The sequence below is a fragment of the Trichosurus vulpecula genome, chromosome 4 (assembly GCF_011100635.1).
Source record: "Trichosurus vulpecula isolate mTriVul1 chromosome 4, mTriVul1.pri, whole genome shotgun sequence".
Taxonomy (NCBI): domain Eukaryota; kingdom Metazoa; phylum Chordata; class Mammalia; order Diprotodontia; family Phalangeridae; genus Trichosurus; species Trichosurus vulpecula.
In genome coordinates, this window is record NC_050576.1 from 169,587,332 (window position 1) to 169,610,957 (window position 23,626).

Here is a 23,626-nt window from a genome sequence, read left to right on the forward strand (position 1 = left end):
ATTCTGCAATAAAATTGAAGGTAGAAAGTAGGAACAACCAATAGAAAAACTGAAGAACGGACCCAATCCGGTTGCGGCGTTTTGTACCTCCACCCAACAGGAGGGCCTGTTTCATTCTGAAGGGAGGGACCCAGGCTCCAATGGGCGGGCGGTGGCGGAGGGGAAAGCCAATGGATGAGCCGCGCTGAGTGACAGCTGTCCAATGGGGACGCTCCGTGCTAGCATCGTTTGGGTTCGAGGGCTTAACCACTGCCGCCGTCGCCGCCTGAGGAATGTCAACTATTCAACATGGAGGCGGCGGTCACTAAGCTGGAAGTGATGGTGAGTGCAAAGCGAAGGAGACGGACTTGTGCACTCCTCTCACCAGGAGGAGGAGAAAGCACGATAGAGTATCTGGGAACTCTGGGGGACTCTGGCTGCACCGATACTTGATTTCCCTCCCTCCTCCCGAGCCGAAGGGAGTCGCCACCGCCGGGGCCCGTTTAACCGCCGCGGGGAACGAGTTACATCCGGGGTACGCGGGAGGGAAATGGCGGGAGATGCTGAGGATTCGGGGCCGTGGAATTCCATCTCCCTAGATGGGGTGCATGAATGGTGTAGCCCGAGTATTCCCTCCCCTCCCGGAGGGGGCAGATGGTGCAGCCCGCGTCCCGGGTTTCCCCCTAGAAGGTGTGAATGGATCGGTCTCTGTGTGCCTGGAGAAGGGGCGGGGTTGATCCATTCACACGTTATGGGGGTGAGGGGGGCGGTGGGAAGAATCGGGGTCCGGAAAGGGGGGGGGCATGGATTGTCTTTCGGGTTGAACCACTTATTCTCCCGCAGGGGGGCTCCGGTAGGCCAATTTATTTCCAACGTGGCCGTTCCGCTTGCTCAGTTCACACACCCCCTGGAGGGGGCGGGGGTGGGGGTGGGGCGGGAGGAGAGCTCATGGATCTGCTCACGAATCCTGCCCCGCGTCGGGAGGAGGGACTGAGGGAGGCGTGTGCTGGACGGCGGGAAGTGGAAGGCACTCTCCTTCCCTCCGGCCGTGGCTGGGTGGGGGGTGGGGAGCGGGTCGTACCATTCGTTCCCCGTCGGTCGATTTCATTCATCACCAGGAGTGGGAGGGAGGGGACTGGATTGGAAGCAACTCCCGCCGAGGAGAGGGGTAACTTTGGGGTGGAGGGGGAGGTCTCTGAGGCGGGCTGGAGGGGGCCAAGCTAGAGGCCCTTTCTTTCTTCCTTCCCTCCCTCCCTTTCTGGGCGCCCTCCCTTTCTTTCCTCTTTCTTCCTCTCTCCCACCCCTCTCCCCACCCCCCTCCCCACATTTCCTTGTTCCCTTCGCTTTCCCCTCCCCCACGGTACCCGTCTTCATTCTCAGGCTGACTTCCCCGTGGGGCGGGGGGTGCGCTGTGCACTGGGGGGAGGGGATTCCAGGCTTGAACTCCCCTCCCCCTCGCTCACTTCCCCCCTCCACCGGGAGCTTCTCGGGAGAGACGACCTTCCTTCCCCACCGACCGCCACGCCACGCCTCGCCTCGCCTCGCCTCGCCTCGCCTCGCCTCGTCTCTCCGTGCTGCTGCTTCGGCAGTTTGGGTGCATGTGCTGCCTGCCCCCTCGGAGCAGCTGCCCAGGCTTCGTTTTGACGCCTTGATTGGCACGAGCGGGGGTGGGGGAGGCGATCCAGGGAGGAGCAGCTCCCCGCCCCCCTCTCTCCCTTGTCTCCCATCCCCTTTGCAGCCCGCTTAGAGCGTTACAAAGGTATTTTAACTTGAGGCCTTGACTAAGGTGGGAGGTGTAGTGGCGCCGACTGTTTTAACTTTTAATCCTCTATCTCCAGCAGTCTTTCAAATATTCACTGGCCGGGTAGTTAATTTTGAATAATTACTGTATCAAATAATTAGAAAGCCGTTCTTTGAGTTATTGTTCTTCCGTCGTTTCTCAAACTTTCAAAAATATTGGTAGTGAGAATTAGATGAGTTTTATCAGATTTATGCTGTAGTCAAAAATGCAGCCAAGTTTAGTGGGTTTTGAGATTTTTTTCACATACTAGATTCTTTTTGAAACGAAACAGCAGTTTTACTTTTCCACATAAAAGCTCTATCAGCTAATGAATACTTTATTCAGTTCCCAATTAATAAGAATGTGATGTTACTAAACTTTTAGAAAACACCAACGCTGACAGCCAAGTACCGCAGCACATAATGAGATACTTATGGCTGCACTTAACATAGCCCATTGTAGATCCTTATTGAGTGTGAATTGAGTCAACTTTAAAATAGGTAAGACCCAAAGACCAAGGGCAGGGAATCCCAGGGTTCTGTCGGTGATTGAGATTAGATTGTTAGAACAGAAGCCTTTGGCTGAGCAGGAAAAGATTCCTTTGAATAAATTTTGAGAAGCTATAGAAAGAAAAGTAATCTGGCAGATGGAAAAGAATAGACTATTCCAAACTTAGGGTGTGGTTTGGAAGAATGTGAGGAGTTGGAAGTGGAAAAAGGAGCGGATACTGGGATAGAAGATGTCTGTGAGCAAGAGAACCTAGCATGAGATAAGAAGAGATTAAGTAGTAGAAAGCCTTGGGATAAAGATGAAAAAAAAGTATGTATGATGTGGACCGAAGTGTGAAACCCTGCTCATTCCAGTACTTCTGCTTATAGGGTAAAGCTGCCATTTGGCACAGGGAAAAAAAAAAATCTAACCTCTTTTGAGGGGGCCCAATAGTATTTATTCTATGTTTTGTAAAAAAAAAAGGTGCCTATTGATTTTTATTTCCATCCTGGTGTAATTGTGATACTTCTTCCTAAGTTATCACTTTTTAAGTTGTTTTTATTCCAGGAAGGTATATTTTTACCATCCTTTGTGTATTTATGAAGGACTTTCCCTTTCCTTGGTTCTGTATTGGGCAGTGGGTTGATTTCCAATCAGAGGCATTGCGTAAGCTTTCTAGTTTTTTGTCCTTTTCCATTTAAATTAATTTAGGTTTATTTCTAGCTTCGTGAAATTATTTTCTTGCAGTCAAAAAGTGAAAATTTTATCTTATGTAATTGTTTTATAAACAGTTGTGCTTTTCATGCATTGAACTAGTAAATTCTTTGAAGAGTGGAATAATTTCTGCACTATGAGGGACATTTATTGAAGGACTCTACAGAGATAAATCTTACTGTTGCAGAAGAATCACTAAAGGTGAAGCAGTTGAGGCTTACAAACAGCCCTGCAACATTTGGTTTAGCTAGTACAGGCTTGTTTGTCTAGTCTTTACCCATTTCAGCACCTCTCCTACTGAAGGTATGAATTGTTAAAGAATTTGCCATAGTTAAAAAGAGCCCCAAACCACGATAATTGACCCTAGGAACTACTTTGTAAGTTTTTAAATAGGTAAGTTTTGGTAAGTTAATTCTGCCACTGTGGATTAGTCACCTCACTGAATTACATATGTTTCTGTACTATTTCAAGGGTATATTTAGTAAACCCTGACAACGGTTCAACTGTTAGGCATTTTCATTAGATGAATGTTCATGAGTGATATAAGCAATATTTCACATACAGCTTGAAATTGTCTCAGTTCAGGTTTCCAATAGAGGATATGGCTTAATTATACTGCTAAAGTTTAAATTCTTGCCTTCTATAAATATAAATGTTGTTTTCTGTGCTAAACTTTTTTCCTGCATGGTATTTTATTTCTAACCTCTCTGTATTGTTTATGCTTTAGAATGGTGTTAATCATTCTTAACTTTTCTGGGATAAATCCACTTAAAAGTAGTTAAACTCAAGATACTGATTAAAATTTTTGAATCTGACAGGGTAGTTAGTAAAGCCAGCTGCCTTAAAAAAAAAATCAAATAGGTACAGAAATTTAACAGCTTAGCTGTAATGTTATTATTTTATTTTTTATAAATGCGTGATGTTTTCTATTTTACAAATGGCACAACTTCCAGTGTTTGGTGTCTGTGTGTTTTCTAATTTCTTTCTGTAACACTCTTAAAATTAGTTTTTCTCACCCAGATCTTGGGGATAGGGATGTTTGAGGCAGTCCTTAATATACTTTTCAAACACAGTGTCAAGCTTTTTTGGCATTATTATTTTTAGAGCTCCTTGAGGGTAGATACAATGTTGTTGCCTTTCTTTGAATTCCTGGCATATAGTAAGCACTTAATAAATGCTTGTTTACTAAGACTTTATTTTTAGGTTAGTAAATTCTTCCAAGAATGTAATAAATATTTTTAAGACATCTAATAATACTGTCAACAGACATACATATTAAAACTATGTCCCTTAATTTTGGCCTTCAGAGTAGATATTTTTACTGAATTTTTGTTGCTAGATGTTACAAGTAATACATTTTTAATGGTCACTGGTTTAGTTCCAATATGTCTTAATCCTTTTTTTTTTTTTAACTCTAAATTAGAGTACAAGGTCTTAAGTATTTGTGTGGAACAGATTTATCTAGGAAAACTTTTTTATGAGGGTAGGATTGGGAAGGGGTAGCTATTTATTGAGGAGGAAAGGAAGATCATATTTTATTTGATTTTTTTTCCCCTCAAATTTCTTGAAAATTGTATATTTTTAAATTGAGTTATAGAATCTGAAAAATAAGATTTGGGAGTCCGTGGAATTGTATGTATCCTTGCTTTCAAGCCTTTTAGTATTTTTTATTGATGAAATAATGTAACTGATTAAAAATGGTGCTCCTTTTTTTCCAGAGGTTTTGAATGTGAATCTTGAGAAACATTATGGGTTTTAAATGTTTTAGTTCCTATAATGCTAAAAATAAATAATACTTTACTATGTAAAACTTTACTATGTAAAACTCTGGAATTTTTACTTCAAATTACTATAATAACTTAGTCTAATTAGCAGATAACCTCAGAAAAGAAAAATCATAGTATTCATGATTTGGTATTAACTCTTGGGAGGAAAGGCTTTGCCATAGACTTGGATAGCAAGTGGCTTGATCTTTGTAATTGATGGTAAAAATAATGGATGTTAACATTTGTAATATTGGTGTTAACATTGTTTTGTGTGCTGTGAGATTTAAAGAAAGTGATCATTCCTGATGTAATAGTGAACCATTTTATCCCTTTTATTTAACTATTAAATGCAGGAAATTTCTGCTGAGTAGATTTTATTCTACATATATACAGATGGATGTGCCATAAAGAGGAGGTTGAGTAAGATTTAGCTCTGTTGATTATGATTACAAAAGTATTTGTTATTTGAAATGAGTAGCAGGAAGGATGAACTAGTAGTGCATATTGCACAGTAATATTTGATATTTCATTAATCTGTTTTTTTCTTTAGTATGATTGGACATCTTATTGACTGAGTGGTATTTGTCTAGTGCCCTTTTTATGTTGTACTACTAGTGATCCTGCACAAGAAGCAGTGCAATGTTAAAAGGGCATTGGCCAGTGATACCTGTCACATTTCTGGGCTCCCACAGCTGCCTTTTGAATGGATTCTTCAGCTTTCTAATTGGGTTAGTTACCCTTAAACAAAGGAAGTAGATGACAGTTACTTGAAACCAGTTTTGTCTCCTGCCCATTACTTTGTTACTTAAGTTTGTGGGAAATGAATATGCTTTCCTACTATTAAAACTGAGGGGAATGTGGCAGGAATGGTAGAGAGAAAGATGTTTAAAATTATTAAAATTTCTTCAGAGACAGAAAAAGGTGTAACTGACTAGAGTAGTAACACAAGGTACTCTTTAATACACATTGACTCATTGAATGCCAAGGAGACTATCACTTGTTTTTGTTGCTTACACCAAAGGGACACGTTATTGATTACTCTCACCAGACTCTTAAGACAAAAAGAGGTGAGATGATAAGTCCAGTGTTCTGCAGGAATTTCTGGAAAGGTAGGCGGAATATGAAAAAACTGTGCATCCTAATGGTATTAACTATGCATTTGGTTTTTTAGTATTTAAAAAGGAGTTTCATTGCAATAGAGAGCAAAAAGTCTAGTTAGGTTGTTTTGTATAGTATTCAGTCACGCTTAATTTACATCCTAACAGAACTGAATTTTTTTTTTTTTTTTACAACTTTCATTAGTGGTAGTTACCGTGTGTACTTTGATCCCTTGTGACATTTTTTTTTTAATTCCACTCTAAAACAGTGCTTCTGATAGGACATTATTATTGAGTGGACAGGTCATTGTATTATATAACCAAGTTGGCATTTGAGTCCAATTTTTATCCACATTGAGGTGGTTTGGTTTTTTTTTTTTTTTTTTTTTTTTTGGTTTGGGCTATCATGATGATGGTATTTTGGGGTTTTTCATTTCAAAATGGCAACTTTACTGTAAATGTTATATACCCTTTAAAACCTCAACGGGTGTTCCGTGTTCTCTCTATATTATTTCTTATGATAATACTGCTAACGAATGCTCTGACTTTATTGCACTACTGTACTTTACAGCTAGCAGTGCAATAGTATTGTCAAAGCATCTGAAAGCAGAATACACAGCAATATTTTGATTCTTGCCTTATGACTTATGATTCCTTCAAAACTTGTGGGTAATTTTCACTTAATTTGTATACTTCCTAATTGTACTGGAAAGACATTTGCGATGGATGAAATTATAATTTTGTGTTACTGAGATTTGTGATAATGCTTTAAATATTAAAAATTTAAATATAAAGTATAACTTTAAAATATTAAATTTAAAACTGTGTTTTAGACTCTTATGTATTTATAAACTTAATTTTGGAAAGAATGTTTCTACATCTAAAGTCTCGCTAAGTTATTGGTAACTTTCTCAAAGAAAGCTATGTTTGTATGGATTAATTCTGTACAAACTTGTTCTAAAGAGTAACAAAAATGCTAATTGAGACACTTTGTCTTAATAGCAGAAAAAGGTAAAGGTGAACTTAATTTGTAAGTCTATAAAGTGTCACCTTCCTAAACACCGGGATATTGTAAAAAAGACTTTGTTTTGCTTCCATAAATGTATTTCATCACTTCATTATTATGAAAATTGCTCCATAATCTTTTTTTCTTTTTTTTGTACCATAATCTTAATCTGTATTCAAACAAGTTTTGAAACTTGATTTTTAACAACTACTGGTTGAATATTTTTCTGAGATGAATTGTTTTCTATGTTCATTATAAACCTTTCCTTTTCAGCCTGTGAAAAGCTACTATTCTAATTCTTGGGAGTATTCACATTCATTTAAGAATCCAAGATTGGGAGAAAGATCGTTATTTTGCATTACTTACAACAAACAAAATATGAGTTAAGAACCTCAAAGTATTTTAAGTAGCATGCTTGTAAATAATAATATTTTTAAATTTATTAGTATTTATATACAAACTAAAGTCTGTGAACTCAAGTAATTGCCTCAATGATCAATTAACTTTGTTGGATTGTTGGATTTGTTGGTATTGAGTATTGACAAGACTTACAGTTTACTTAACCCTAGTTATTCTAGCCAGCACCTTTTAGTATATCAAAAGACTAGCTTTGTAAAAAATCCAACCCATAACCATCAATCTTGGAACCACTGTGTAAAACATATACTAACAGACTTCAAATGAAAATATCGAGTTAAGCTAAATCATCAAATTCTTGATCCTGAAAGCCTGTAGGAAGGATGGAATTTATTCAATTGATGAATATTACTCAGTTTACCAACTTTAGCTGTTAAATATTTTAAAATCACTTCTCAAAGTATCGAGACATTTCAATAGAAAGCCATTAGTGAAGCATTTATGAAGTAATTTCTGATTTGGTTCATTATAATTGTCCTTAACTAATTTCTATGTAGTACTTAGACCTTTAGGCAGATTGAGAACATTGATAATTTGGAAAAAAAGGCAGATGAGTTTCCCTCAGGGAGGTTCTCACATGTTCTAATTCAAGTCAGGACTATTTTGCTTTCTGTGAGGGAAAAAAGTCTCTGTCATGCCCATTTGATTTCATTGGGACTATTAGTTCCAAGTTTAGGTATGCCATTAGTAAAGAAAATTGGCAGATTTCTGCTTATGAGTTGAACAAAGTAGGAGATAATACATGATTATCTGTAATAACTAAAATAACTAAACTAAATATAACTAAACTAAACTAATGTTGTAAGGGTTGGGGAGTACTTTTTAACTTGGGTTCAGTTTTCTTTTTTTCTAAAATAATATTTTATTTTTTCCCAGTTACATGTAAAGATAATTTTAAACATTTCATTTAAAAACATTTTTGAGTTCTACATTTTTTCTCTTCCTCCTTTACCTCCCCCCTCCCTGAGACAGTAGTTTGATATAATACATGTTTGATCATGTAAAACATATTACCTTAATAGTCATGTTGTGAAAAAAGACACACACCTAAACGGGGGGGAGGGGGAGAAAAAAATACAGAAAATGAAAAATAGTATGCTTAGATCTGCATTCAGACTCCATTAATTCTTTTCTGGAAGTGGATAGCATTTTTCATCATGAGTCCTTTGGATCATTGTATTGCTAAGAATAGCTAAGTCATTCACAGTTGATCACCCTTACGATATTGTTCTTACTGTGTACAGTATGGTACACTATTCCCCTACTTTTACTCACTTCACTTTGTATCAGTTCGTATAAATCTTTCTAGGTTTTCAGTTTTCTTCTTTTTGGATTAATTTAAAAAGTGAAGGTGAACTAGATAGCTATAGCAAATCCCAAAGGTTCTTAGAAAGACTGTTAAGTTGACAGTCTATGGTGATGGAATTTTATAAAAACAAGTTTTGGTGTGATTTCATTAATGTAGGACCTAATGTGAAAACCTTTCATGCATATTCACAACAACATCCTACAATCTTTGTTTCATGAATCACTGTGTGGCCCACATTAGTGTGACTTGACAATAGTATATGTAGAGGTAGGATTTGAACCCAGGCCTTCCTGATTCCAACCCTTTATTCACTACTATTAGAATAAAAAGCTTAAAAATGAAGTAATTACCTTCAATGTTGTAATGTTTAGAAACAAACAAGGATAGCAGATCTCATTCACCAAGCATGGCTCCCAGCTTGGTCTGTTTTAGGTAACTGCAGGAGCGCAGAGGAGTAAATAACTAAACAAATAAAGATGCAAAGTAAGTTCTTAGACTTAAGGAGGAAACAAAAAATTGTAGGGATCTAGATTAGGAATCTACAACAGTAGGGATCCAGATTAGGCTTTTGGAGGAGTTAGCACTTTAGCTTGGAGGAAGCTGAGGTTTCTAAGAAGTTGGGTACATCCTAGATAAAATCACCGATATTGAAGAGGTGACACTCTGCCTGTAAGAACACGTAAACCACTTTGGCTAGAATGAAGAGTGTGTGATAAGAAAGCATTGAATCTGGGAAAATAGACTAGTACCAGATTCATAAGGGCTTTTGATGCCCAGTAGAGCCATTTGTATTTTATCCTAGGACAAGTGGAAGTGTTGGATCTGCCTGATCTGTGGAGTGACATGGTTAGACCTGTGTTATAAGAATGTCACTGTGGCAGTGAAATAGCTAATATCCATAGGATGACATAAAAATACTGCTACATGTGTCAATGATTCCTTTTAATTTTTATCATTACCATTTTTACAACACATTGGGGCATAATGAATAGTGTTGGCCTTGGAGTCAAAGACACGAGCTCAAATCTTCCGTGAGACCCTGGACAAGTCACCTGAGATTATAGCTCTAGAGCTAAAAGGGACCTCAGAAGCCATCTAATCCAAACCCTCCTTTTACAAATGAGGAAATTTGAGGCCCAGAAAGGTCTCAGAGTAACTCAGATTGCACGGGTAAGTAGTACCCCAGAGGTGAGATTTGAACCCAGGGCCTCCCACTTCAGAGCCAATGTTCTTTCCATTGTACCATACCTTGGGCAGTTCTAAGACAGCTATCAAGTCAAAGGTTGGAATTTCCTTTGGTGTTTCAAAAAACAAATTGCAGGTGTTTGGCATGGTTTTATCATCCCATAGTTCCTAGTTTTTTAGTTTACGGAGTACTTTCCTCATAGCCGTCCAATGTGGTTAATGCATCCTATTTTACAGGTGAGAAAACTGAAGCTTCAAAATGTTATGTAACTCCTACCAGGTCAAACAGTAACAGTGGGAATTAAACCAAAAAGCAATATGATTTCAGGGCCTGTGTGCTTTTCACTATCACACATCTCTCCATTTAAATATAATAGACTGTCATGATTGATACCTGTAAAATGCTAAATGAGCATGGTTATTAATATCTCCAGTTATAAAGCTTTGACATTCTTTCTACTTGTTACTGAATCCATACCTCTTTTTTCATTAGTTTCAAGAATGAATGTTTATTTCATGAGCAGACTTTTGTTAACAGACTCTTACCGAAAAATTCTTACTTGATATTTTTCTCTGAAATATTAACCTTATTCCTCTTTTATGTATAATAATCTATCTCCTTTAACAATTTATGGTATTCCAACCTAAAGTATTCAAATATCCTGATTCCTTAATTTTATTGTTAACTCAGAACTCACTAGTATACATTCTCGTCATTGTGCTGTCTACAACTCCACACTGGGAAATATCATCTTGTAAGATCAGTCAGTCTTGTTACTTCTCATCCATATTCTCTGTCCCTCTGATTGTTGGGTGGAGCCAGGAACTCCATTTAAAGAGGGAAAGAGGACTGACATCTCCTGAGACTTCTCATTTCCCACTCATTTTGTACTTATTTTGCTCCTTAATCATCTCCCACCTCCCACCCTCCTTTTTAGCTTTCTTTTGTGTGTTGTCTCTCCATCCCCTCCTTCCCCACTCCAGGATCTTTGCCAAGAATACCCCAAATGGGGCCACCCAGAGTCTGACATGACTGGATATCGAAAATAACTTTACCCATTAGATTGTAAGCTCCTTGAAGGCAGAGAATTTATTTTTTTATTTGTATCCACGGCACTCAGCACTGTGTCTGGCACGTAGTGTTAATAAATGTTTATTGACTATTGATTAACTTATATTTTCATCCCTTAACGGGCTTAGCATATTGAATGTAATTTACTTTTATGATTCAAGATTTTACAGTGCCTTCCTTGGTCTCATAATAAACATTTTAAAAATTCTCTTAAAATGTTTTATTAACTTAAACACTAAAAAAGATGAGCACTTTCACATGTAAGAACATAGTTACGCATGAGTCTATTACAGCTTTTAGGTATATAATAAAATAAGCATCATCTCTCATTGTGCATGATGTAGGAAATTAAACTGACTCTGTAGTAATGGTAGAACATATCCTGGAAATGTATCTGTATTTAAAATAAATCGCTGATACCAGCTTATTTTCTTGTCATTTGCCTCCTCACAGAAGCAGGGTATGTGAGTATGTTCTGATTTAACTAAAAATTCTTAATTAAAGTTTTGCTGGGCCTGAATCAGTAGGATGCTTTTGTATTGTTAAGCTCCTATCAGACTTTAAAATAAGATCCTTGCTGAATAGATCCTGTTAATTTGACTTTTGTTACTCTTGATTTGTTAACATTGAATTTTATGTTTGTTCTAAACCAGATATCTTTAAAAAACTATTTACTGTATAAGTTCTTCACATTAAGTTTTTATTTCATATTGAAACAATTTTGAAACAATATGAAACACTTTGATATTTCAGACTGAGCTCTATTATTTAAAAACTCAATGTGTTGTATAGGAATTCTTGAACTGGAAATTTCTTAAACATTTTTATGTCATATTTGCTTGTATGATACTACAGTACCATTTTCTTTTATTGTTGGTGCTTTTATTTTTGGAGGAAGATTATGAATATTTGATATCTATAGCTGAGAAATACAGCAGAAACATTCATGGCATGGATTCTAACGGACGAGTTTACATAACATTTAAAAACTGCTTTAAAAGATACCAGAGATCTTGGGCATGGCTCCAAGGACATCATTTGTAGGGAATGGGGATGATAATAGCTCATCGAAAAACCATTTCACTTCTAATGCCAAAATATACTGTTCTTTTCCTGAACCCCCCTCTCTTGGCCTCAAGTATAGCTGCATTCCTTTTCTTTGACTTATTTCTCACCATTCACGAATGGTCTAATTGGAGCAGTGGGTGGAGTTGTATCTTGGAATGGATTTTAACCTTGGAAAAAAAGCTTCAATTTATTTTCCTCTGTGAAATGAATTTCTCTTGCAAATGTAATACACATCTTTTTGGTCTTACACAAGGTTAGTCTGAAAATAAAATACCAAGGAGAGCCAATTGCTTAATCTTGCTGCCTCCAATGCTTATGGAGTTGTAAGGTTTTTAAGGTCCTCAGGTAAAAGGTTACATCATAATAACATAAGGATACCAGGCATCTCCAGTTTGGGAGGAAAGTATTTAGTGTTGTCCCTCTGTGCCTCACTTCAATTTGATCCTGAAATGAGACTTAGAAAACAAGGGAAATTCAGTCATTTGTGACCATTCCCTAGAGGTAAGATGTTATGCCCAGGGAATATGTGAAGGTCTGAGAAAGAGTGGATTTCACCAATGTAGGGGCTGTGATTTGTTCCATGTAGGAGTGTATTCTTTGTGTTACCCTTGGAGAAACTATCTAGGTTAATTAAAAGGGCACAAAAAGTGACACAGTATTCCTTTTTAAACAGCCAAAAGCTTACTTAATTTTTTCTTTTTAGGATGGAGCCAGTGTTTTGAAAATAGAAGTAGGAAAGGTTATATTACAAAATATGGCTCTCTATTAGTAGGTAAATCTACATTTCCTATAATACATAGTTCACAGAAGTTTAGAGCTAGAAAGGGAACAAAGGAAACAGGTCCAGAGAAATAAAGAGCCTTGCTCAGGGTAAAGCTAGGACTCAATCTGGCTTCTCTTTGCTAGGTAAATGCTCTTTTTGCTATCCCATATTTAAAAAATGCTGAAATATCTCTTAATGCATGGAGAGACCAAGTTGGCTAATGTACTTTAAATACTTTGCTTAGCAGACAAAAGGTTATTTTGCCTTATTCCTTAATTCTTTGGGGATGACTATTGATTATTCAAGTTTTTTTCTTTTTCCTAAAAAAGACAAAACTTTTTAAAGGTTGCTTTGGAAAGTTAAGCTAGATAATTTAAGATTTATAAGGAGGTACCACAAGAACATAGGAAATATTACCCTGGAGCAAATCAGAAGTCCATCCAGACTAGTATTCTCTCTGAAAATGTCAGTAAGGATATTCTCTGAGAATTTTGCTTTCCATGGCATGATTCTCAGTGGTTAAGAATATAATCCACATATTTCTAAATTTTCCTTTAATTAGTGGTTATGGATCTATCAAAACTAAGTTCTTATTTTCATCATAGCAAGTTCCATCTATTTACTACAAGGTGTTCACCAATCTAGGGGAAGTTGTTTTTTTTAAAATTTTTTTTTTAAGAGAGAGCTTTAGCAAATTCTGTTTTTTCCTAGTTTGCATATGAATAGATGGAAGCCCTAGCTCAATACTGAAGTAGGTAAGCTGAAAAGATTTTCTGTTTGCCTTGCAAAATCTGAATTCAGGATCTAAAAACTTTAAAAATTCTCCCTACAATTCCCCAGTTAAGGTTTTGAGCCAAATATTTAGTGAGAGAAACTTAAATTAACTGACACTGATGCAACAAGAATTTATTAAGTCCTATGTGTTGGACATATATGTTTATTTAGTAGGAAAAGGAGCTAGATTTGTTTGAAAGGATACTATGAATAAATTCCTATATAATGTATTTATGCTTTTTTACACGCTTTTATTATGGCATATTTTAATTAACAAATTTATACAGTTATAAAAATATTATACTTAGACACTAACATGACAAAATCCTCTGATTAGAACTAGAGCTGAAAGAAATATTGGTGTCATCTAATGCAGGTCTTTTGTTTTACAAATTAAGAAACTGAGTCTCTGGGAAGTTAAAGGGATCATTTTTACAGTATAGTTAAGGCTATACAAATGCATGTTCCATATACAGTAAAAATGCCTTGAAATGTAACTAGCAAATGTTAAACTTTTTATTGCTTAAAAATTATTTAAAACACATTATCTTTGTTTTCACATTGTCTAAGTTTTCCCTAGCATCCCTTCCTCTCTCCCTGCCCACAGAGCCATCTCATATGAGAATTTTTTAAAGTCAGAGGAAGAAGAGGAAAAAATCAGCAAAACTGATCAATACACCAAAAAATTTTTGAAAATATATTAATGTTCCACAGCCGTGAACTTTTCAGTTCTACAAAGGTGGAGCAAAGGTGTCTTTTCGTATCCCTTCTGCTTTATGATTTTGCAGCATTCACTTTGTGGTTGTTACTCTTTATGTTTGCATTGTAATCATGTATATTTTTTTCTTTGCTCTGCTTCACTCTTCATCAGTTCATGTTAGTCTTTCCATGCTTTTCTGTATTCATCACTTTCATCATTTCTTAAAGCACAGTAATATTCCATTATGTTCATGTACTACAATTTGTTTAGCTGTTTCCCAAATGATGGGCAAATATGTTGTTTCTAATTCTTTGCTATCCTAAAAATGCTGCTGTAAATATTTTGGGGTATATGTAGTTAAAACCGTGCTTGACAGTGACCTCATCTGAATGTATTATTACATGTGTGTAACATTACATATATTACCTATTTCATATAGACATGTGAAATGAGAAGAAATAGCACAATTCATTGGAAGTGAAACTCAGTGATAAAAATACATTAGAGACGATCCTCCAATTTGCTGACTTTTGCTGTAATTTGTACGTATAGTCTTTAATTTCAGTTTTAGTGTTGTTAATTTACAAGTAGAAAAGAAAAACATGGGAAAAAACGATGTCCTCAAAGGTCAGACATCTGTAGAACCCTGCTCTGGTGACCATTTGGAGATTAATTGTGTTTTTTTGTAGATTCACTTAAGTAATACATAGTTTCTTCATAGTAGGTCAGAAGAATAGAAATAAAAAAAGAGAGTGTCTATAGGGAAAGGTTTGATAGTTATACTTTGCAGCAATTTTATCATTTTGGAAGTATTGAGTGCCTACTATGTTCCAGGCACTGTGCTAAGTGCTAGATGCTAGATATGCAAATACAAAAATGAAATTGTCCTTACTCATCAGGCATTTGCATTCTATCAGGGGACCAAACATGAATATATGAATATTTTTTTGAAGAGGAATATACTCAAAGCTGGAATAGTGGAATGTAGATTAAGAAAAGCCATTGTAGCATTACTTTTTGTCTTAGTACCTAAAATTGCTGTCATGTCATTATCAAGTTAACTATACGTTTTGTTATTTATTTGTACGAAATTTAGACTTTTGGCTTAAGGAGGGGGAGGTTAGAAATGAAAACTTTAACTTAAGAGTTTGGAACTGAAAATTCTGATGATGTTGCACCATGCAATTTCATTTGAAAGATCAATTTAGCAGTATTGATAATTTAATGAGATAAATATTGCTGAATGCCATTAAAAAGTTGTTTCATTTCTCTTGACGTAAGTCATTAGGGAAAAGTTTTGGAAATCTATGTCCCATGCAACTCAATCATTCTTACTCTTCTTTCAGTAAGCCTTCTTTGCTTTTAAGACTTGTAAAGTGCAAACAGGTGTAAACATTATTATATGGTATCAATATATTCATAAAACAACTATGGTATAAAAATTCTTGAGTACATTCTCTACATTTGAATTTTGAAACCCAAACATAATAAGGGCAACAAACATGGGAGAATTTAAAATTTTTAAAAATAGCTTCCGTATTAGATGGAGCACTACAGGAGGAATCCATGATAAGCATAGTTTGTTTTGAAGGAATTTGGCATAGTTCCTTTTTTTTAGTGTATCACCTTTTCTAAAGCTATAACATGATTTTAATTCCACTCTGATACCTAGGCAAGAATGCCCTCTTTTTCACATCAGCATTTCGCCTTATCCCTTAAAATACAATTCTTGTTAGGCCCGTCATTGCTTTGTATTGTAGTTTTTTGTTTATGCCTTTCTCCTCTGCTGCATTGTAAGTTCTTAGAGGGTAAGTGACCATGACATATTCATCTTGTATCTATTTTTCACCTCGTCAGCCAACCCCCCAGTTCTGCCTACAAGCCTTGCTTATAGTCAAATAATTGGATGAATGAATAAATTAAATCCCCTCCTGAGAGTTTAAGCATCTTGCCCATGGTTACATAGCCAGTATGGGTCAGAGTAGGTCTTGAACCTGCCTTCCTCACTTTGAGGCCCGATTTCTAGCCACCGCTCCACTTTTCTCTAAGCCTTTAACCTGCTCTTAAATTCTGACATCTTCCCTCTTGGACCAAGACTTATTTGTTTTCCAATGCCAGCACACTGCCTTACTACGTATCACTTATGCTTAAATTTTTTTTTGAAGTTTTGAGATTTTGGCAAATATAGTAAATCCAGTTTTGCTGAAGCACTTCATAATTAGACAGTTTAGCTATATTTCTTTTTTTTTTCTTTGCTAAGCACTTTATTACCATCTAGGAGAAGGAACAAAAGCATTTAACCCTGTAGCAATAGCTTCAGAAAGTCTGAAATCTGCTTGAATGTTGAGTCCATGGAATGTAGCCTACATTTCATCTGTTTATAACCCAGGTATAAACAATCAGTTGGCTTCCCTATTTTAAAAAACCTCTTAGCCCAGCAGATAAGCTACATTTACTCCCTTTAAAAAGAAATGGCATCTGACTTCAGTGCTTCTGTAACATTCTTGTCCTTCAGAGCCAGTATGGACTAGCAGTTTTGTTTTTACTTGTTTTAAAAAACTATTCTCAATGAACATTACCTCTTCAGATAAACATCTTCCCATCTATCCATTGCCTGAAATTGTAAATCGTGATTTATGTAAGGAAAATATCCACTGCTCACACACCACTTCTCATAGTTTTGCTTTGGTTTTGGAGCATGGTTGGCTGTGGAAATTTGTTGCTTCTCCTAATTTAAGGTTTTGGGGTGTTTTTTTTTAAGTGATTAAATACCAAAATACATAAAATCTGGATGAGAGTCTCATGGAGGCAGAGAAGTTGTTCACAAAGATGAGTACTAACCCCTATGTTATCTGGATTTATTGAGTCATAATAAGATATTTGCATTTAGGTTGACCAAGTCAAGAATTTGCCAATGATTACTAAGGCCATATTTTGAAACAATTATTTAATTACCTACTATGTGCCAGACACTGTTCTAGGCTCTAGAGATACATAGACAAAAAAACAAGAAATAATTCCTTCCCTCAAGAAGCTTATATTCTGATGGGGGAGGAGATTATGATCTAGAGGGTGATGGGTTTTGAGCTGAAAGAGACCTTAGAAACCACCTAGCCTGGAAAGTGATTTGCCCACAGATAGAAAGCAGTGTTGAGAATTGAACCCTGGTCTTCGGACTCCAAATCCAGCTCTCTTCCAATGTGTCTACAGGTGAATGATATAAGATGAACACAGTCATTTCAGAAAGGTTTGTCAGTTTCTTGACCCTTACATGTAGAACAGGATAAAACGGAATATGACATTTCAAAAGGTTTAATCATGTGAGAAGAGGGAGAACTTGTAACTAAGGAAAATGCTCCAGTAGACAGAGGCTTTTTTGATTGAAAATCATTTGTCAAAGACAAGTAGAAACTAATGTACATATGCTAACTAGCTACAGTTTGATACATCCTGTGGATTTGAAATGCTAAATTCATTCCCCTTGGCTATAAATTTTAGTGGGAAGGAGCCTCTGCCCACTTACTTCCACTTTGGCAACGCCATTTATCTGATTGGCATCCAGGAAGCCCTCTAGCACCTGTGTACCTCACTGCTTACCATTTCAGGTAAGCACAAAAGTGCCTTTTGTAGACAGGAGAGACAGACAAATAGACTATTGAGGGCCATAGATGAAATTGTAGCTGATATTTACCGCCCCCCCCCAAAAAAATTAGCTACATAGAAACTACAGGCAGTCTATGATTTATCAATACTGAATGCATATTTCTTATAAAGAGTAGTTTCCCAAGTTAGGAGTCAGAATTTTACTTGCATTCTCATATAGTAGAAAAAAGAACAAGTCCACAGATCTGGATTCTAATTTCAATTCTCTCATGGTTTACTGTGACATTTGCAAATTGCCAAAACTCAGTTTTCTCTTTATAAAATAAGGATGATGACCCTGTCTAATCTGTGGTTCTAGGGTCAAATCTGTAACATAGCTGTACTCTAGCAATAGGGAACTAGCTCTCTCATCATAATTTCTATGAGAAAATTCTAGGGGGGAGAGGTCTCTTCCCTCTTTGAATCCCAGTAACCAAAGACGCTCTCTTACAATATCCCTACCCCAACACATAAACTTGCAGGGGAAACTCCTGCTATCCTCCTATATCAACCCAAGAGGAGCTTGGGCTTAGAGTGATGGAAGAGGGGAATAAGGGGTAGATAAGAGGAAACAGGTTTTCTGACAGTTCAGATTTGGGAATGGAGTTATTTCCAAGATGGTACACAGAAGAGACCCAGGGGCTGAGAGTTGGGGAAGGAGGAGTACAACTGATTTTCCAGTATTGTTAACATTGGAAAGGGGAAAAAGAAAGAAGTGGGTATTCCCCCAGGGGCGGGACTTAAAGGGCATTTTTTTGTTTGGCCATTAGCTTCAGTTCCCTAGACAACAGTAAAGGAAGATGAGAGAGCAGAAGGACATAGTTCCAGTAGAAGAAAACACTGAACTTTTGTTTTATAATTTACTTTTAAGTTGGATTGATTTTATGAAGGCTATAAGTATTGTTTGTTCCCAAGTCAAATGTCCCTTAGCCAAATGTTGCCCCCATTTTCTCCACCTGACCACCTTTTCTCACATAGTTAATTACTACATACTTTAGTAAGCAGTGCACTACATTATGTTAAGCATGTTTAAAGCTTGACATGAAATATATAAGCTTATGAAATATGCATTATACTCTTAGCACATACAGCTCAGACCTCTTAACTAACTTTCCTCAACTGTCCTGTGACTTTCAAGATAATTACTTTATAATTTACAAAAATTCATTAGTTTCCCAAAGTAATTCATAAGATATAAGACTTGTTAGATCTTAAATTAGCTAATCCTTGGGGCTCCCTAAATTTATTTCTATGGACTTTTAAACCAATTGCCCAGGCTTTTCAATGAATTTTGTTCTCTAAAGATATATACTGATGCTTTTCATCCCAGCTTTACTAAAACACTATAATTCCTAAATCACGTTGTGAGGTTTTCTTGATACTACTTTAGCAATTTTAATGTACTGTGGGGTTTTTTTTTAAAGGTCCTAATAGTTATTAAAATGGAGAACTAAAGTTAATTAAGCAGTAACTGCCATCTCACTGTTTTACAAGGCAATTATCCAGCTCCCAAGAGTCTCATTTATACCAGAGAGGGATATTTGAATGAAGTGTGGTGGCAGTATCATTAGTTTAATCTACTAAGCAGTCTGAATTATTATGTATTAATCAGTTTGGGGAATATCATGATTGGTCAATTATAAAATTGAGTTTCCTACTGCGTAATTTAAAAATACATTTCCTGTTGATACTACCAGATCCTAGAACCCTATCGATATTGTCTCTGCTGTGTACATAGCTGTGAGTAGTGCAATATTGCTTATAGGGTTTTAGTGTTTGGAAAGAACAGTGGCCAGGCTGAAGAACTTATAAAGAAGATGCCATCATCCTTGATTAGAAAAAAAAAAAACAGAATTGTAGCTAACATTCTCATTAGTACAAATCAAAGAAAATGTCGAATACTTGTACTTTTGCTGTTGTTAGAAGGCCACAGAATCACAAAATTTATGAATTGGATGGAAGGGTGCTCACCAGCCAATATCTGAAAAATAATCCCCCTACCCTCCCACCCCACCCCACCCCCGGCCCCCACAATATACCCGACAAGTGGTAAATCTAGCACTTGTCTGATGAGTTCCAATTAGGGTCAGCCTGCTACTTCCCAAAGTAGCCCACTTCATTTTTTGATTCCTCTAATTACAGAGAAGTTTTTCCTTACATCAAACCTAAAATTGCCTCCTAGCAACTAATACTCTTTTCTCTTAGTTCTCCCATCTGGAGTCAAACAGAATAAGATAGATACCTTTTACAAATTTGAAGATGACTATCATGTCCCTTAGGCCTAATTTCTTCAGCCTAAACATCCCCCACCATCTTCATCCAGTCTTCATATAGTTAAGATAATTGCCCCTTCAATGTTGAGATTACTTTCCTCTGGATGCTCTCCAGCTTATCAGTGTCCTTTATGAAGTGTGCCTAGAACTGAACACAAAACTTCTTATGGTCTGAGTCTGGCCTGAGTCTGAGCACAGTACATTAGGACCAACACTTTATTCTTAGAAGTTATGCCTCTCAGTGCAGCCCACATACTCATCACTTTTTTTTTGTAATGTAATTTTTAAAAACAAAATAAATTAAACTTTTTATGTGCTAATTTGCAATAGGGATTGTCAAAAATCATATAATTTTACTGCTGGAAAAGACCTTGGAGATAATTTATAACCCTGTCATTTAAAAATTTTATTGATAACTTTTGTTTTTATATCACCCACATTTCCCAATATATCCCTGAACCTTCCTTCTTGCAGAGAGCTCTCTTATAACAGAATTTTTACTTTTCAATTTTATTTTTAGTTTTCAACATCATTTCCATAAGTTTTTAATTTTCTCCCCCTCTCTCCCCTCTTCCCCAAGACAGCATGCAATCCAATATAGGCTCTACATATACATTCCTATTAAACATATTTTCACATTAGTAATGTTGTATAGAAAAATTAGAACAAATGGGAGGATCCATGAGAAAGAAAAAAAAAACCAAAAAACGAGAGCAAATAGTATGCTTTGATCTGCATTCAGACTCCATAGTTTTTTTTTTCTGGATGTAGATGGCATTTTCCATCATGAGTCTTTTGGAATAGTTTTAGATCCTTGCGTTGCTGAGGAGAGCTAAGTTCATAGAAGTCTTTCCAGGTTTTTCTGAAGTCCGCCTGTTCATCATTCCTTATAGCACAATAGTATTCCATTACATTCATATATCACAACTCGTTCAGCCATTCCCCAGTTGATGGGCATCCCCTCAAATTTCAGTTCTTGGCCACCACAAAAAGAGCTGCTACAAATATTTTTGTACATGTGGGTCCTTTTCCCATTTGTATGATCTCTTCGGAATATATTGCCCTAGAAGTGGTATTGCTGGGTCAAAGGGTATGCACATTTTTATGGCCCTTTGGGTATAGTTTCAAATTGCCCTCCAGAATGGTGGGATCAATAACAGAATTTTTAAAAAGGGAAAAAAAAGTTCAGCAAAAACTAAATATCAATCAAGTCCTGTATTATATTCAGTATTCTACATCCATAGTTCCCCACTAGTGCACTGAAAGGAGTAAGGTGAATTCTTAAATCTCTTTGAAGCCAAGCTTAGTCATTATAATTTCACAGCGTTCAATTTTAATTGCTTTGTTTTTTTTTCTATTTGCATTGTGATAGTAACTCTATATTTCCTGATTCTGTTTCATTGTGCAACAGTTTATAATGTCTTATCATGCTCCTCTATATTAATCATTCATATTCAGTTTCTTAGAGCATGATAATATTTTAACATTTTTCTTTTCAATGATAATAGTATATGTACAGTACTTTAAGGTTTACAAAGTGTTTTATAAATACTATCTCATTTTTTTCTCACAACAACCCTGGGAGGTAGATGCCATTATGAGCCACATTTTATAGATGAAGAGACTGAGGCAAACAGAGGGTAAGTGACTTGCCCAAGAGTCACACAGCTAGTAAGTGTCTGAGGCTGGATTTGAACTCAGACTGTTAGGAAAAGAGGATTGTATATGAAACTGCACTTTTCTTACTAGAGAGATAGGTAACATGCTTCATCTAGTTTTCTAAAGTCATGATTGATTATTAGATTGTTCACAGTTGGTTAAGTCTTTCAGAGTTGTTTTTCTTTACATTATTATACTTGTCTAAATTGTTCTGTTTTTGCTTACTGCACTCTGATTCAGTTTGTATAAATCTTTCCAGGTTTCTCTGAATTTGTCATTTTTGTCATTTTTTATAAGTGCAGTAAAATTTGATTGTATTTGTATGCCATAATTTCTTCAGCCATTCCCCATTTTATGGGTATCTGCTTTTTTCTAGTTCTTTGCCACAACAACAACAACAATTTAGTATGTATATAGAGGCTTTCTTTTTATCATTGACCTCCTAGGGGTATACACCTCAATGGAGGATCAATAGGTCAAAGGTATGACCATTTCAGTTATTCCTTTAGTACAATTCCAAATTTCTTTCCAGAATAGTTAGACTAAGTCACAGCTCCACAAGCCACACATTGGCGTGCCTGTTCACACCCTCTCCAACATTGACTGTCCTGTCTCTTGTCATTTTTACCTTTTCAGAGGGGGTGAGCTAAAACTTTGGATCTTATCATTTTACAGGTGAGGATACTGTGGTCCAGTCCAACAAAATATTCATGGATCTGTGATCTCATGAATTTGGGAGATGCTTCTAACAGTGCAGATCACACCCCATCTCTTCCTGCATATCCTATGTGATTCTTGTCTGTGTTTTCCCAGAAGGTCACCACTTAATCCACTCAGTGTGTTGGAGACCTTCCAGCATCACAAGTGTACCAGTGGAACACTGGTTGTCCATCTGGCAGGTGATTAGCCAATCTTTTTCTGTCATACATTTCCTTGATGACATCCTTTATTAAATGGCTTTTATTTACAAAACAGTGAAGGCCCAGAGGTGAACTACTTGCCCAAGTTAACCGTGGAAGAGACAGTCAGAACCTTGTGCTCAGCCTCTCTCAGCTATTTGCTGACCAAGTTTATTGCCAATGAGAAGTGCTTATTAGTCACATTGGACTTCGATGAGATTTTTGTGATTGTGCAGCTGGTGTATTTATTTTTTAACTTTAACATTTTTTAGTTTAGTTTTAGCTGCTGACTTCCAGCTTCATCCACTTCACTAGAAGTGTAAACTTCATAAACTTTATTGCCAGTATCATATTTAGATTTTGCTCACATTGAAATGTGTCTTTAATCACCTCCTGCTACTCTCTTGTCCACTAGATAACTACAGTCAAGCAAACAGTTCTTCCTTTCTCCATTTTTAGCTCCAATTTATTGCCCAATTTCTGGCATAATTTGCCGCTTCCTGTCTGGTTGCTTCTTGTTCTATCCTTCATAGCCCATCTGTAACTCTGCTTCTGCTGTGAAGTCTTTTCTAAACACAAGTGTAATGGAGATAATAAGAGCAGTGCAATAATTAAATGCAAGAATAAATCCATTACAAAGAAACTGTCAGTGTTGGTTGCTCTGGTCTTAATGTAAATGTTCCTAGTGGACAGGCATTATTTCTTGATTCTTATTGGATCCTTTTATGCTATAAATGCCTACCTAAAAATTGCAGCTAGCTGCAGCTGAAACCATTCGCTTCAGAGAGAGGACAGTGGTTAATAAGTTAATTCTTTTTGAACTTTAAGTAGAGCTATAATGTGTTAAGTTGGTTTTTTTTTAATCAATCTAAGTTACTGCTTCATAGCTTGATTTGAAGGAAGCTTAAGATGGAAGTGGTAGTTTCAGATACTATTGGAAGTCCTAAATCCTAAACTGTAACACATTTTGATAGTTTGAGAACAAACAGTACCACTTGAAAAGTGTTTGTTTAAATATCTACCATAATTCAAGT

At 36.5% G+C, this 23,626-nt stretch overlaps 1 protein-coding gene across 1 annotated transcript in view; it reads left to right on the top strand.

The window, feature by feature from the left end:
- The first annotated feature begins 193 nt into the window (after positions 1–193).
- Positions 194–23,626, top strand: part of SKA2 (spindle and kinetochore associated complex subunit 2) — a 54,198-nt gene continuing 30,765 nt past the window's right edge. Inside the window, exon 1 of the mRNA XM_036757863.1 lies at positions 194–321. Coding sequence (XP_036613758.1) covers positions 289–321 — 33 coding nt within the window. The 5' untranslated portion in view covers positions 194–288. The remainder of the gene's footprint in view (positions 322–23,626) is intronic.